At 42.4% G+C, this 17,494-nt stretch overlaps 2 protein-coding genes across 2 annotated transcripts; both read right to left on the bottom strand.

Annotated features, from left to right (window-relative positions):
• Positions 1-385: 385 nt before the first annotated feature.
• Positions 386-11,401, bottom strand: LOC308082019 (somatomedin-B and thrombospondin type-1 domain-containing protein; the record flags this gene model as incomplete). Its single annotated transcript, XM_080423627.1, has 5 exons — positions 386-503; positions 6,484-6,672; positions 8,910-8,988; positions 9,969-10,160; positions 11,176-11,401. The coding sequence occupies 5 exons, from the start codon at positions 11,399-11,401 to the stop codon at positions 386-388; spliced, it is 804 nt and encodes a 267-aa protein (XP_080279753.1).
• Positions 11,402-16,126: 4,725 nt separating this feature from the next.
• Positions 16,127-16,528, bottom strand: LOC308082018 (FUN14 domain-containing protein 1-like; the record flags this gene model as incomplete). Its single annotated transcript, XM_080423626.1, has 1 exon — positions 16,127-16,528. The coding sequence occupies one exon, from the start codon at positions 16,526-16,528 to the stop codon at positions 16,127-16,129; it is 402 nt and encodes a 133-aa protein (XP_080279752.1).
• Between the last annotated feature and the right edge of the window lie 966 nt (positions 16,529-17,494).

Below are 17,494 nucleotides of genomic sequence, written 5' to 3'. Positions count from 1 at the left end.
CCTTTACGTCTGTGTGTTGGTAACAAATATATTGAACCAATGAAAAGCAATAAAAAGCGCGTCTGACAAAACCAGATTACTCCATTGGATCCTCAAACTTTCTGCTAAACCAGCGAAGTCCACCGGAGTTAGCTGGTTTGGCTGACTCCAGGCTCCACCCCCTTTTGACCTCCAACCTCATTGTGAGCTTGGAGGTCCGTTCAGCTGTTCTTATCAATGATGAACAAAACCTCCACTTATTTTCATTTCCTGAAAAATGAACATTTTGGAGTTGGAGCTGGTTTTTGCCGGACAGCAGAGATATATCAAATTGGGGGTCCTTGACATGAAAAAGCACCACTGACATGACATACAGTACACACGAGGTATAGGCTAGCATCAGAGCTCATATGAAGAGGAAGCTGTGCACGGTGGGACAGGAGCAGGAGTCCAGTCTCCCGACGCGTCTCCACACACCCCGGCACCGAGGGTTCCCTATGGCCTGCCACTGGAGAGACCGCCTCCTTGAGGAGCCAATGGGAGGAGAAGGAGTTATTATTGAGCATGTCATCCAACAGACTCTTTGTTTTGTAGCAACTCAGTAGAACGACCAGTGGTGGAAGAAGTACTCACATGTTTTACTTAAGTAAAAGTAGCAATGCCACAATATGAAAAATACTCTGTTAGGGCGCGCTCCCACCAAGAGTTGGCTGGCCGCTGTTAAACGCAGGTTGTGCGCGGCCACAGTTTTCTGCAGCCAGCGGATTCTAAAAAACGGGAGTGTCGCGCCTGTCACTCACTTTCAGGAGCCTCCCCGTAGCCCGCACCGCCTGCCATATCTATGCCGCCTGCTGCCTTGAGCACCATGTTGCTTCCTGAGTCTTGAGACGGTCCGCCTTCGACTCACCCGATTGGACAGAGGGAGAAAATCAGCGCCTGCCTCCAGCAGTTTTATGCTTAGTCGCGGAGAGCAGATAAACGCAAGGTCTGCGCGACTAGCGAAAAAATCTGCTCTTGCGTGAATCAACGCATTTGCATTGACAATGCATTGGCAGATTCTGCAAACAGCGGCCAGCCCTTGGTGGGAGCGCGCCCTTACAAGTAAAAGGCCTGTGTTCAAAAATGTTACTTGAGGAAAAGTACAAAAGTATTGGCATCAAAATATACTTAAAGTATCAAAAGTAAAAGTAGCCTACTAAAATGTTTGAAAATAGCAGATCTACAAGCTCACAACACGTCACATCGCGATGTAGATCGGCTATTTTCAAATAGCCTATGTATAAAATAGGGCTAAAGTGGTTAATGTATGTTTTATAATATAATAATTTATATCTGCAAAGTAACAAATAACTAAAGTTTTCAAATAGTTGTAGTGGAGTAAAAGTACAATATTTGCCTCTGAGATGTAGTGGAGTAGAAGTAAAGGTATAGACAATTGGAAATACTAAAAAATTGTACCTCAAAATTGTACTTAAATACAGTACTTGAGTAAATGTACTTAGTTACTTTACACCACTGAGAAGGACACTCCTCTGAGACAACAGAGCAAGAGTAGACAGTGCTCCTTTAAGCATGCAATTCAACAAAAATACTCTGTTGCAAGGAAAAGGTATTCAAAATTTGACTTAGTGTACCAAAGTGAAAGTACTGTACTAACGTTCTTCTTTTTTTTCTTTCTTTTTTTTTTTGAACATAGCCAATTGAAAATCATTCAGTGGTGTAAAGTAACTAAGTACATTTACTCAAGTACTGTAATTAATTACAATTTTGAGGTACTTTTACTTTACTGGAGTATTTCCAACTGTCTATACTTTTACTTCTACTCCACTACATCTCAGAGGCAAATATTGTACTTTTACTCCACTACAATTATTTAAAAACTTTAGTTACTAGTTACTTTGCAGATAATTATTGTTACATTATGAAACATACATTAACCACTTTAGCCCTATTTTATACCTAGGCTATTTTGAAACAATTTTGTACTTTTAATTTTGGTACTTTAAGTAGATTTTGATACCAATACTTTTGTACTTTTACTCAAGTAAATTTTGAATTCCGGAACATTTACTTGTAACAGAGTACTTCTACATTGCGGTATCGATACTTTTACTTAAGTAAAACATTTGAGTACTTTTTCCACCACTGCAATCACACTAATATAGAGGCTATAGGCCCATGGCACATTTAATCATTGATTGCTTGGAAATGCATGTCAAAGGTTTTCAAATGGGGAGAAAAGGCGGGGGATAGCCAAATGCAAGGCTAGACTCCTAGCTATGGATTCAATTGCACTAAACAGAAGGCAGGGCAAGTATACGCTGGTTATAAGCTGATTTCATTAGATTGTAGTGAAGCTAATGTGATATTGATGTTGAATATTGATTTCCATTAGACCTAAATCAGCACAAAGTTCAACGCGCAGCTGGCGCCCACTTTAGGCTTCAATTCAACTGGACATTGGCTGTAGAATCTCATATTCATCTCGTTTATCACAATCATTTTAAAGACACCGTCTTAAAGTGCAATGTTTTATAATGGGCTTTTTCGACTGATTGTGAGCCAGGGGCCACCACCCTGACTAAGGATCAACCTGGGGTCAGTGGTGGAAAAAGTACTCAAATTCTTTACTTAAGTAAAAGTACAAATACTGCAATATAGAAATACTCTGTCACAAATAAAAGTCCAGAACTCAAAATGTATTTCAATAAAAGTATAAAAGTATTGGCATCAAAATGTACTTAAAGTTGTACAATGCAGAATCACAAATAACGATTTTTAGCAACCTCTGCTGGTCACTACCGTCACTGCATACAATTTCCCTAGTCCTCAATTACCCAGAATTCCATTCGTTTTCACCGGAAGCCGGAAGCGTTTCAAAAAGCGATCTTTTAATTGTTTTATACTATACGGATCGTTTCTCTTAGCCAGTGGAGCATTAGTTACCATGAGCTGTGCTTTCTTTTTCTGTTCTTTTTCGATCTTCCAATCCTACATTATCTTAAAATCAGCGTGAGGTTCCTTTTTGTTAATAGCGCGGTAGTTCCTGGCCAAACAGGAAACCGTTGCGGTAGTTCCTGAGGACGTCGGCCACGACGTCATGACGTTGGCCAGGAACGTCATTTTCCCGGGAAAGTCCCCCCCGTACACGTTCAATAGTAAATATATAAATAAAAGGCTTCCGGGGGTGAAATTCACGGAGTGGGTGTTGTGAAACTTTTGCCACTCGCAAAAGATATACAATTTAACTTTAGTTTTGTTGAAAACGTTACCTAGTATTACTTTAAAGTACCAAAAGTTAAAGTACTAAAATGTTTGAAAATAGCTGATCTACAAGCTCACAACGCTGCGACGCGTTGTGAGCTTGCAGATCAGCTATTTTCAAATAGCCTATGTATAAAATAGGGCTAAAGTGGTTAATGTATGTTTTATAATGCAATAATTTATATCTGAAAAGTAACTAGTAACTAAAGTTTTTCAAATAATTGTAGAGGAGTAAAAGTACAATATTTGCCTCTGAGATGTAGTGGAGTAGAAGTAAAAGTACAGAAAATGGGAAATACTCCAGTAAAGTAAAAATTCCTCAAAAGTGTACTTAAGTACAGTACTTGAGTAAATGTACTTAAGTTACTTTACACCACTGCCTGGGGGACCACTGTGGTGTTGGGTGGAGATATGGGCTGAGACAGTGATTCCCACCGGAGGGCCGTAAGGACGTTGCAAAGACGTGGCAAAATAATACGATTTTAATGATAACATATGGTTGCTGTCGGGCAGAAACCTCTTATCTCTATATTCTAACTGGTGGTCCACGGACCCCCTGAAGGGAATCTAATGTGTACAGTATGCATGACACAGCATAATCTTACACTTTGCAGTACAAGCATCTAAAACCCATTGGGTAGTCCTAGAGCCATATAAGGAGAGTTGCATCACCTCTGTTCACTTCATCGGGCCAGTCCAATTGCGGCTCGGGGAGGAGCCGAATATTGACAAAAGCCCTGAACCAGAAGTTTGCATGAACCCACGCGACCGGCACTGTTTCTGCCACCTCATTGACGCAACTCTCCAATAGAAGGCTCTGGGTAGGCGTACAGCATACATGGGCAACTGGCGGCTCGGGGGCCACATGCGGCCCCCACCTTCACTTAATGCAGCCTGCAGGTTAATATCGGAATACTGATTTGTTATTGAGTCCAGCTGTTACAAATCCAAACATGCAAACATGACCCGCTTTAATTACTTCAGTCTATATTAGTAGCTTATTGACTAGTATTACAATTCTTTTTCTTTTTTTTGAAAATTTTATCCCGCGATTTTTGTAACCCATTTTTTTCACCCGGTGCCAACTTCATAAGTGGTCCTGGGGCCTGTTCCTCAAAAGGTGAATTAACAAAGCCTGGCCTTAAGCCAAATCAAGGCTTGACAAAGTCGGGTCCGAAAAGCCTCGTTTGTTCCGTTCCTCAGACGCCAAGCCAGGCTGAAAAGGAGCAACTTTGTCGAGCTAGACCTTGTCAAGACAGGCTGTGTACAGCCAGGATAATGAAGCCAGGCTGAATGGGCGGGGATTCGCCGGCGACATATTTCTATAAAAGACCATGAACTCGAGCGCAGATTCCTTGAACTTGACCAATCACGGAGTCCAAAACCAGAGCAGCGTTCTTCTCTGTGGCTGAATAGCAGCACTGCAGCAGCTCATGAAATCATACAAGGAAGTAAAATGTATTTAAGCAAGAAAGGAAACGCGACCGCAATAAATAGATCCAGGGAGAAAGCATGGCAAAGTATTGCACACACACAGTGTGTGTGTGTGTGTGTGTGTGTGTGTTTGAGACGGACGGGCAACGGGACGAACGGGACGAACGGGGACGGGACGGGACGGGACGGGGACGGGGTGTACTGCGACGGGGGCCACAACGGGACAGGACGGGACAGGACGGGACGGGACGGGACGGGACGGGGGGGGGGGGGGTTGACCGCGACAGGGGGCCGTGACGGGATGAGCGGGGGGGACGGGACGGGACGAGACACGCAATAAATAACCCCACATTTGCAAGACCACTTTGGTAGAGGTTTGGGTTGTGTAGTTACCTTGCCATCATGATGTAACTCCAAAGGTGGACAAGAAATAAAAAATAATTTCTCCATTGACTAGAAATTGATAATTTAAAATATGCTCCTCATTGACTTACAAAGAGGCTCCTTTAAACCCTTAACTAATAATTTATATATATATATATATATATATATATATATATATATATATATATATATAAATTATTAGTTACGGGTATATGTGTGTGTATGTATGTGTCAGACATTTTTTATAATATTTAAAAAAAATGGAATATATTATCAAACATCTAACAACAAGATGAACTATAGTGTTAACTATAACAGAGTGACAATTACATATCACATGAGTCATTGTGAAACAATTATGATTATGATTCATGGTCACACACTATTTCAGTAATTAATTTGATTATATCTTATTGTATTTATTTCATTTTATTTGAATGCAGGGTCATTAAAATGAGTCCATATACAAACACATGTTTTGAATTAACTGTGGAAAAACTTGAAGAACAAGGCACTAGATTAAGTAAGCTTGGCTGTTAGCCTGCTCCTGACCAGGCTAACTTCACAGCTAAATTGCCATGGTAACTAAGCTAGGCTTGCTTCAATTCTCTTTTGAGGAATCGGATAAGGCTAAACTTAGCCAGGGTGAACTGGCTAAACTAATCTTCAAGATAATTCACCTTTTGAGGAACCGAGTCAGCTCTAATCCTGGCTAAATTAAGCCAGGATAGGTGGAAAAGCCAGGCTTTAGCTCTAATTCACCTTTTGAGGAACAGGCCCCTGGGCGCTACACCAGCCCTACACCAGCGCTACACCAGTCCCCCACAGCCTAGGGAGGCCAGGGCCGAGCTCATGCTTCCTTCAATGCATGAGAGCCAACTGACCTTCTTGTCACCTGACAGTATTACAATTCTATTGTCTTTTTTATGTCCAATGTATTTGTATTTAAGTTCATAAAGTTAACATAAGTATAGCTAAATGCATTTGAAATTAAATTAAAATGTAACTTTTCAGGATTCCAATTCAAAAACAGCAGATCTACAAGCGCAAAATGTGTCGCACTGCGACACGTTTTGAGCTTGTAGATCGGCAATTTTTGCTACTTTAATTTACGAAAAAAGTACAAATACGGAGATAAGAGGTGTCTGCCCGACAGTATATGCAATGTGTGCCTTCTGGAGTGAGTGTGGAAATATAGCGGCCCTCTCCATCATCAAAGTAGGCCCTACAGTATACGTACTGTCTGCTTGTAAGATCTACTATTTTCACTATTTCACTATTGTAACAATTTTTTGGGGGAACATTTCTGAATTTCTTCTCTTGAAAATGTTAGAAAATTGTAAGAAACATGAAAATGGGTCCGCCACCCAAAAAAATGGGTCCGGCCAACCCAAACACCACTGGGGGCTATCAGTGTTATACCTGTCCTCCTCTTCCTGGTCCTGCTCTCCGTCTCCAGAGCAGTGTTTGTGGCCAGCGGCGAGTGCCGGGGCCTGGCACTCCACACACACGTGGTGGCCCTCCCTCAGGTACTGCATCCAGTGGGTGTGTGGTCCCAGGCTCCACTGGCACCCCGCGGTCAGAGAGAGCAGCTGGAACTGCACACAGTACCTGCATGGTGCAGAGACACAGGCTCTCATGTACACACTGTCACACACTTTCATAAACAAGACATATCGTTGCTGTCGGGCAGAAACCTCTTATCTCCATATATATATATATTTTTGTGTATTTTTGCGTAAATCAACTATATATAGTACAGAGACATACTGTACTGTACACTACAGTGACACAACATTCAGGGCAGGAATTTCAGGGAGGCCACGAAGGCCATGGCCGTCTTTGCCCCTCAGTTTGGCCTTGTGCTCCTCAAAAAAATGGCATGCCCTGAGGCCACAGTGGCCTTAATGCCCCAGCTGACTGTACCACTTTCTCCTCTGTCTCTTTCTTGTCAATATGTAGACACCAGTGTCTCTTTCTTGTCATGTAGACACCAGTGTCTCTTTCTTGTCATGTAGACACCAGTGTCTCTTTCTTGTCATGTAGACACCAGTGTCTCTTTCTTGTCAATATGTAGACACCAGTGTCTCTTTCTTGTTAATATGTAGACACCAGTGTCTCTTTCTTGTCAATATGTAGACACCAGTGTCTCTTTCTTGTTAATATGTAGACACCAGTGTCTCTTTCTTGTTAATATGTAGACACCAGTGTCTCTTTCTTGTTAATATGTAGACACCAGTGTCTCTTTCTTGTTAATATGTAGACACCAGTGTCTCTTTCTTGTTAATATGTAGACACCAGTGTCTCTTTCTTGTTAATATGTAGACACCAGTGTCTCTTTCTTGTTAATATGTAGACACCAGTGTCTCTTTCTTGTTAATATGTAGACACCAGTGTCTCTTTCTTGTTAATATGTAGACACCAGTGTCTCTTTCTTGTCAATATGTAGACACCAGTGTCTCTTTCTTGTCAATATGTAGACACCAGTGTCTCTTTCTTGTTAATATGTAGACACCAGTGTCTCTTTCTTGTTAATATGTAGACACCAGTGTCTCTTTCTTGTTAATATGTAGACACCAGTGTCTCTTTCTTGTTAATATGTAGACACCAGTGTCTCTTTCTTGTTAATATGTAGACACCAGTGTCTCTTTCTTGTTAATATGTAGACACCAGTGTCTCTTTCTTGTTAATATGTAGACACCAGTGTCTCTTTCTTGTTAATATGTAGACACCAGTCGACCAGTGTCTCTTTCTTGTCAATATGTAGACACCAGTGTCTCTTTCTTGTTAATATGTAGACACCAGTGTCTCTTTCTTGTTAATATGTAGACACCAGTGTCTCTTTCTTGTTAATATGTAGACACCAGTGTCTCTTTCTTGTCAATATGTAGACACCAGTGTCTCTTTCTTGTCAATATGTAGACACCGGTGTCTCTTTCTTGTCAATATAGACACCAGTGTCTCTTTCTTGTCAATATGTAGACACCAGTGTCTCTTTCTTGTCAATATGTAGACACCAGTGTCTCTTTCTTGTCAATATGTAGACACCAGTGTCGATCTCTTTCTTGTCAATATGTAGACACCAGTGTCTCTTTCTTGTCAATATGTAGACACCAGTGTCTCCTTCTTGTCAATATGTAGACACCAGTGTCTCTTTCTTGTCAATATGTAGACACCAGTGTCTCTTTCTTGTCAATATGTAGACACCAGTGTCTCTTTCTTGTCAATTTGTAGACACCAGTGTCTCTTTCTTGTCATGTAGACACTAGTGTGTTTTGTTCAGATTCTGAATTCTTAACTATTAATTATTATATTCTTAAAGGGGTACTTCACTTTACGCCGGGGGACACATTTAAAAAAAATATTAAAAATAAATGAAAAAAGTTATGGAAAATTCATGGCCCCCTCACGCATTAGAGTGTCCTACTAATGCGTGAGGGGGCCATGAATTTTCCATAACTTTTTTCATTTATTTTTAATATTTTTTTTAAATGTGTCCCCGGCCCTAAAGTGAAGTACCCCTTTAAGTCCCCATCTTTAAACCAATCACTTAAACCATTACTTTGATTGGTGCAGGGATGAGCATGGATCAGATTTTAAATACCATCATTTATGTATTTCCCTGCAGATAGTACATCATTTCAATTTAAAATCATCCTTGACCCTTAAATTCAATAAATTCTTGGCCTTCTTGCCCTGGCATTTGGCCTTTGTGCCCTAAAAAAAATGGACAACAACAAAGGCCAAGTGGCCTTACCCCTAAAAATTACGACATTCCAGGCCTGATAACATTACATGAATATGTAAAGGACACATGTGTACGTTTAATGGAATGTCTGGTGCATTACCCTATCACGTCATCACTTTCAGGGATGTCTCTCTTCTTCCTCGCGTTGCCATAGCCACCGGTGGTGATGAGAGCCGGGACTGCAATAAATGACGCACCCCACAATAACAACAACAACAACAACAACAACAACAGACCAAAACCATCACAAAACCTCATTGATATCGTCTCTGTCGGGTGGAAACCTCATACGTCCAAAACTCGAAACGCGCCGCTTCGCACCGCGTATAGAGCTTGTAAATCTGCTACTTTTGATGCTTTTTTGTGTGACGCTGTAGTATGATCAAGTAGGGCACTAATTTACAAAAGAAAAACACAAAAAGTATTACAATATGGAGATAAGAGGTTTCTGCCCCGACAGCACCGATATGTCATCCTGAGAAGACAAAAGAGTGAACTTGGCCAGCGGTCCGGGCACTTACTAGGCTCTAATGTAGCCTGACAGCGTGTCGCGGGTTCGAGTCCTGTTCCCGCCGAACTTTGCTGCGTGTCTCTCCCCGTCTCTCTCCCTCTTTCACTTAACTCATTCACTGCCTAAGTAAATGAATATATAAATCAGCCACTGCCAGGGATTTTTCGTTTTCCTTACCTTTTCAAATAGTCAATATGTATCTCCAGTATGATCGATCCCCCGGGGGAAAAAGATCATCGCGACCCCCCGTTCGCTTGTTATAGGCCATTGAATATACAGTAGCATGTCTCGTCAAAAATGCAGAGTAAACCCAGGAAGGCGAGAAAAGGGCATTTGTCCAAATCGAATAACAAGGAAGTGAACGGTGGAGGAAATCTTGCGATCACACGATCTCCTGGTTCTGCGTGTGACTGAGGATGAAATGGTCACTCATGTGTTAGCGAAGAGCGCCATCTAGTGGAAAAAAAACTAAAAACACACAGCAGGAGTCAAAAGACGTCTTTGGCGGTCTGGGCTTATGAATTACAAACGTCAAAAGACGTTGGTTGGCAGAGAATGAGTTAAAAACTATCAATAAGGGCAGAAAAGCCAAAAACACATCTTTTTTAAAACAAGAAAAGACAGAGGGAACTTGACGTTTGGTCTCACCCAGAGCATTGCTACAGTGGCGTTGCTGGGAGCGGTACTCCACACACCCAGCCTGCTCCTCCAGGTGGGGACAGGGCTTGCCTCCGTTGAGGGGGTCCTGGCGGACCACCCTGCTCCGCCTGCGCACCGCGGCCTTGCAGGGCTCTGTGCAGCCGGACCACTCTGTCCATTCGCTCACCACACAGGACACCGCTAATAGGGCAGAGGAATAGACAATTACACCAGGGGATCTCACACGTTTTCGTGCCATGGACCCCCAAATTGATTTGTATTTGTCGCGGACCCCCATCTAAAAAAAAATTGTGCCAGGGACCCCCTTAAGAGATTTATTTTTTCTAAATTATTCAAATTCTTTGATATTTTTCAAAGATGTTCAAAAATAGCAATTTGAATTTCAGATAGTTGGCATTACCATTATCACGTCATCACTTTCAGGGATGTCTCTTTTCTTCATGAACTATGAATTAGGTGCAGGTCATTTATTTTTGGCAAAATTTAAGTGCTAAATAGCTCTATATAGACCCCTTAATAGACGACGTCACACTGATAAGAACCAGTATGCGCCCGCAGGCCGGCACCAAATGAAACCCATTCTGTCAGGTCTCGCTAGGACGCGCCTCACTAGCCAACACACAAGAGGAGGTTGAATGAACTGAAACCAGCGCACCCCGAAACAATATGTTGGGAATTGATTGCATGAAACAATCACCTGTGCGTCCAGTCTCAATGTTGGTAAACAAATAATTGGTCTATTCTGATAGTAATCATTGCTATATAGAGTGTTTGTTCAGTAACAGGCTAGGGGTCTCCCAGTCTATCCAGCTCTTTTGTAAACAGAAAATAAATGTTTCAGGTCGGATCAGGCGAGAGAACTCATAAGTAGATCGGCTATTTTCAAATGGCCGAAATGTATATACTGTAGGGTTGAAGTGGATAATGCATGTTTTGTAACAATAATCAAAACCTGCAAAGTAACCAGTAACTAAAGTTTTCAAATAATTGTAGCGGAGAAAAAGTAATATTGGCCTCCGAGATACGTGGAGTAGAAGTAAAAGTACTGAAAATTGGAAATACTCCAGTAAAGTAAAAAAAATACCTCAAAATTGTACTTGAACAGTAGGCCTACTTGAGTAAATATACTTAGTTACTGGGTTTTAGTCAAATGATAAACACAGTTAACAGCAGATGAACTTGAAGTAGTGTATACCTGGGCAGGCCAGCTCATAATCGTGACAGCAGTCCAGGGTGGAGGCACAGGCCTGGTCGCAGTAGCAGGTCCCGTAGGAGCGGTCCGCTCTCCATCCTTTGCTGACGCAGGCCGGGTCCCGACCGGGGCAGCACAGGCCCGCCTGGCCACATCCTGACTCGCAGGGGCCCACGAACAACAGGGACAAACTCACAGAGACAGAAATCACGGTGAAAAGAGCCGGCATCATGACAGTTAGTGCCCCCTCCCCCCTAAATCCCAATGACACTGCACTATGAGGCTGTAATCCGTGCAGTGCAGTTAATTATGATGTGGAGAGGAGAATAGAGATGATTTGTCAGATGTCTCCATTTGTCTGTGTTGTCAGTCAGTGGGCTATACCATGTGCCGGTTAGGTGTGCATTCCATCAGTGGTTGGTTATTCATGCCTCTCTTCAGCTGTGTCAACTCTGCACCTCTTAAAGGGACAGTTTCACCCCAGACACCCACCCGGCCTGGGGTGAACCACATTATGAGCAGTTTCAGTGCTGTAAAGTAACTAAAGTACATGTACTCAAGTAGCCTGTACTTAAGTACAATTTTCGTCAGTATTTACAATTTTCAATACTTTTACTTCAAAACATATTGTACTTTTACTACACTACAATTATAAGAAAACTTTAGTTACGAGTTACTTTGTAGATTTGAATTATTGTTACAAAACACACTAACCACTTTAGCCGTATAATATATATTTCGGCCATTTCAAAATAGCAGATCTACAAGCTCACAATGCGTCGCATTTAAAAAAAATGTTTATACATTTTGAACTTGTGAGAACAATGAGTACTTTAACTTGTGGTGCTTTGAATATATTGTGATACCAACGCTTTTGCACTTTTACTCAAGTAAAGTGTGATGACCAGACTTTTACTTGTAACAGGTTGTTTCTACATTGCAGTGATTGATACTATAAAGTAAATGTACCACAACATTTGACCCAAGTACTGTACAGTACTACGTAAAAGTAAACAATGTGCTTAGTTAATTCCGACCACTGTTCAGGACAATACGTGATAACGGCGTACATGTGGGGTAGCATAGAGTACACGTCCACCTCCTCTTGCAGAACTAATGTGCAGAATGAATGGGCTATTTGCTTTGCAGCGCGGCCCTCCTCTGGAGCCCTGATGTGTGCCTAAACATGTGAAAAGGGGCCGGGGATTAATCAAACTGGCAATGCTGCGCTCATTCATGCAGAAACAACAACACTGTGGACAGTGAGGCAGTACACACACACACACACACACACACACACACACACACACACACACACACACACACACACACACACACACACACACACACACACAGACCTCCACCCCAACTCATAGTCCCACACTGCTAGTGTGTGTGTGTGTGTGTGTGTGTGTGTGTGTGTGTGTGTGTGTGTGTGTGTGTGTGTGTGTGTGTGTGTGTGTGTGTGTGTGTGTGTGTGTGTGTGTGTGTGTGTGTGTGTGTGTGTGTGTGTGTGTGTGTGTGTGAGAGAGAGAGAGAGAGAGAGAGAGAGAGAGAGAGAATGGGGAAAAGGGGGAAAGGGGGGAGAGGGGAGAATGAGACAGGGGGTGAGAGAGGGGGGAGAGAAAGGAAGAAGAGACAGAAAGCAACAGAGAGAGAGACACACACAGAGACAGGTACACAAAGAGAGAGAGAGAGAGAGAGAGAGAGAGAGAGAGAGAGAGAGAGAGAGAGAGAGAGAGAGAGAGAGAGAGAGAGAGCATCTTCAAGCCTGAACATGACTGCTGCTGTGCCTCTCTCTGTACGCAGTCCTACAACACTGTGGCCCCCTGTGTATTGTGGGAATTGTATAAGCTGGCAGAGACGCCACAGCGCATCCATTTACTGCTCCGGTGCACAGACTGTCATCTCTGGATGCACACGCCCACTGCCAAATGTATGCAGTCACAGTCAACTAAATGCACACATCCACATGTATGTATGTATGTATGCATGTAGTGAACAGTCTAATGCGATGCATTGTGAGCTTGTAGATCAGCTATTTTCAAAAGATTTTTATAGTATGAAAACTTGAAAAGGGACATTCTGCATAATGAGTACTTTCTACTTTGGTACTTTAAGTACATTTTGATACCAATACTTTTGTACTTTTACGTTTAAGTAATTTTTTTATTCCAGACTTTTACTTTTAACGCAGTAGGCTACTTCTACATTACAGTATTGATACTTTTACTTAAGTAAAAAAATTGAGTACTTTTTCCACCACTGACTGCCACATGCATGCATGCATGCATGCATGCAGTGAACAGTCTGAGAATGCACACACTGCCACATGCATGTATGCACCCACTTCAGCTCTTCCTGGTCACTACATGAATATGTCACTAGAGTCACTATAGAGCAACACCTTCTGGTAAAATCAGTGCAAACCATCATGAGCCCTGTTCTAAGCCAGGGGTTACCAAACGTGTCCATGCCAAGGACCCCAAAGTAGCCAGTATAGCCTCTGGCTACGTATATGGCCCCTCTAAAATGAGATTGCTTTAAAAGAAAAGAAAAGGAAAAAAGAGAACATAGCGGATAAAAAAGTTCACAAGATCAGCATGCATGCCCTAAAGAAATAAAACAGGTTTTTCCATTTTCCTCTCCTTTCCAATTATCCCCCATGGTGCCCGGCCGCAGCCCCCACTTTGAAACTCTGTGTTCTATCTAAACAACACATAATGTCATGCTGATTGTGTAGCAAAACGTTTTTTTTTTGGTTTTTTTTTAATTTTTCTCTTTTGAGAAATTCTGAAATTATTTTGAAAAATTATATTAATTTTGAAAAATGTAATTTATTTTTGTCATAATCTAAAATGTTTTATTTTCTGAACGTTAGATTTTTGTTTTTGAAAATCTTTTGAAATTCACTCAAATGTAGAAACCAGCTTATATTTGAGCCCAGGAATCAGCTTACGCCCACGTCCAAGTGAGATTTATCAAGCAGGGTGTACCCTGACAATTCTAGCGTGAGATTTGTCGGCTGGTGATAAATGTGGTATAGACATGCCCCACCTGTTTTTCGACATGAAGAAGCAGAGCGCAGCTGAGTGGAGTCGCGCAAAAATAAAGCAAAATAAAGCAGTCCTGCGTCTCCTCCCGTGGTCCGGGGCCGAGAGCTGTGACACCACGCTTATGAGAGATAGATAGCCTGGGGCTGTCATCATAATTTACATAGTTTATGGAGTGACTGATGAATGCATAAACATTAATGGATGAAGGCTGGTGTGTGGTGGGCTGGTTACCTCCGATCTCCCGCTGCCGTCCTGTGGCCAAAATATCACTAGCGCTGGGCAGTGCAGACTTCACTCATGACAATATTCCAGCGGAGCTGTCCCCAAAATCCTCTCACACAGAGCCAGTAAAGAACTGTTTAAATGGCTGAATGATTAAGAATCTAACTTGTTGTGACATTGTAAATATATGTTACATTGTTTTAATTGCGCAATTTTAATTGCTTGAGTTGTACACTTGGAAATATCCTACCTTCATATGACACATTGTCGATGCATGCCTTAACAAAATATATTGTTTTCACATATTAGTACTATTAGTTTTAGAGCTACAGTATACATTTTTGGAGTGAATTCATATGTTTAGTCATTTGGTCAGATGATGCTGCTCCGCATGTCTACGATGGGACAAACTGGTGTAGCCAAAGCCTACATGTCCTCAAACCTGATGTGAGATCTGAGCGGGCCGTAGGATCAAGTCAGTCACGATAGAAAATGCCGAAAATTGCGGTGATCTTGCCATACGTCCATTATTTGGTCTACACCACTTTGATAAATGAGGGCCTCTGTTCTTTGGGTGTCCCGAAAATTGTTATCCCGAACCTGAAAGTGCATTTTCTGTTTACAAATACCTGGAGACAGGGAGACAGATGTTGCTGAACATCAGAATAGAGTTAATTAACACTCATACAAAAAAAAAAATCACTTACTGCACCTTTACGCCAATTTATGATTGTGACTGGGGGTTGGGTGTTGGGGTTGTACTAGCACAGTGGTTGTCAACGTGGGGTCGTGGACCCCCAAAGGTCCTTGAGGGGGTTCCAGGGGGTAAGTTGATTGCTAGTTCGGAACCATTTGTACACTCTCAAGAGTTAAATTAACACTGAGGATATTACATCATAAATTGGCGTCGCAGAGATGAACATTCTAATGGGGTCCCATGGCCTTGAATATATCAAATCAGGGGTCCTTCAAATTAATAAGGCTGTGAACCAGCTGAACGGAGCGAATCAGTCTGGATTCCAGACTACAGAACTAGTGTCCTAGCATCTTTAATAGAGGTGATGGTGCGCTGGCAGCATGTGCTCCTCGTGAGTTGGGATCCAACTCCTGGCGCCTGTCTCACCTTTCTCCTCCCCTTTTCTCTGCCCTCGGCGACATAAAAGGAAACGTGGAGCGACAGAAAAAGTAGTAGAGAAATGAAACAATTACCCCAAGCCACAAAAATCAGACACCTCCCCTTGTACCTTTTGCATCATGATCTACTGTAGCTGGCGATCATGATCGCTAGCTAAAGTTCAGCTAGCGAGGTCTGAACTTTAGTTTGACCTCAGTTTCCTGTCTCTCTATGTGAATGCATAAAATGCCCCGAAAAAGATTCTAAGAAAAAAAAGGAATTACACTGGGCTCTTCTCATTTGAGGACAAAACAAAAGCATGTGCTGCTATCTTCTTTTTTATGCAAATGTATCCAGGCTTCATTTAAGTTCTCCAAAACAGTGATTATGAACCTTTTTAATTAGGCCACGGACCCCCCAATCTAAAAATCCTCTGTCTTAATTCAACTCTGAGACTGTACAAATGGAACCAAAACCATTCATGGGTCCATTTGGCTCCACGTTCGGAGTTACAGGCCCGCACTTATAACCCCTCACGGACCCCATGTTGAGAACGAGCCCTCTAAGAGGCCAGGCCAAGCAGGAAGCCTCCGATGAACCCGGTGGTGACGACGATGTTCTCCTTCACAAACTCTCTCGACACGTCCACATACGAGTGTAGCTCGGGGCTTACTTTATTGACGTCCGTCTCCACTCGCTTCCAGTCCACGTAGACATAGCCACTCCTCTTGGCCACCTGGAGGAGCAGGAGGCCTCCTCCCACGGCCGTAGCCACTACCTTGCCGTACTTCTGTAGCAGAAACCCCACACACCATCCACTGGCTCCCCCAAAGGCTATCTGTTTGATGTGCAGGTAGTTGTCCGGCGGGTCGGACTTGCTCTCCACGAGGCGGTTCCACCATCGCTGCTCCTCCTGTATGGGATATATGACGTTCTTGATGCACTCTTGTAAGTCCTGAGACATGGTGAGGTAAGCAGTGAGTCTTCTCATTTTGAGGTCATCTACGCTTCTTTTATACTCCACAGCTCTGCCACCCTATCGTATCGTGACGTACGTTGCTGACGTCACCTACTCAAAATCCCTGTGACTGGCTGTTGTCGGTCAAGAGTTGCTTCAGCCTTCAGCCAATGAGCTCACTAGAGTTCCCAACATGGCTTTAGGTAGCGGAGCTTCTTTGTCTTTTTGTTTGATTGTTTGATTGATTGATTGATTGATTGATTAATTGATTGATTGATTGATTGATTGATTGATTGATTGATTGATTGATTGATTGATTGATTGATTGATTGATTGATTGATTGATTACAAACATGCATGTACACAGTGGTGGACACGGACGGTAACTAAGTACATTAACTTGAGAACTGTAGTTAAGTTCATTTTTGAAGTATCTGTACTATCTGCATTACATTTTTTGGATACTTATTAGTACTTTCACTCCACTGCATTTCTAGGAAGGCTGTGAAGTACTCACAGTGTACTGAGTTCCAAATACAAATTCAACACAGCAGAACATGCTGCAAAAGAACATTACACAGATAAACAATAAAACAGATTACAGCGTCAGTACACATCGAGAGGCCAGGGTTAACTAAGATCTAACCATCAGGGTCAATCATCAGTGGCAATGAGGTAACAACCTTACTTTGGCACCCCTTAGTGAGTGTACATGAGATAACATGCCATGGCCATATTGTATGAAGCCTTTCCAGCCAGGTCTAGTTAATTTTGTCCCGGTCTGCTTCACTCAGATACACAGCCTTTGAAACAAAACACAAAACTCACACAAATTCACCCTGAGAGCAGGGCTGTATTAGCCATTGGGCCACCAGGGCCGTGGCCCAGGGGCCCTTTGGCTTTCAGGGGCCCTTCGGGAACTGGGCCGCGCTGCCATCGACAATTTACTAAAATGAAATGTATAGGTTAATC

The sequence above is a fragment of the Gymnoscopelus braueri genome (genome assembly GCF_963280865.1).
Source record: "Gymnoscopelus braueri genome assembly, chromosome: 3".
Taxonomy (NCBI): Eukaryota; Metazoa; Chordata; class Actinopteri; order Myctophiformes; family Myctophidae; genus Gymnoscopelus; species Gymnoscopelus braueri.
The sequence above is the reverse complement of the archived record's forward strand: the minus strand, read 5'-3'. Positions and strand labels throughout refer to the sequence as shown.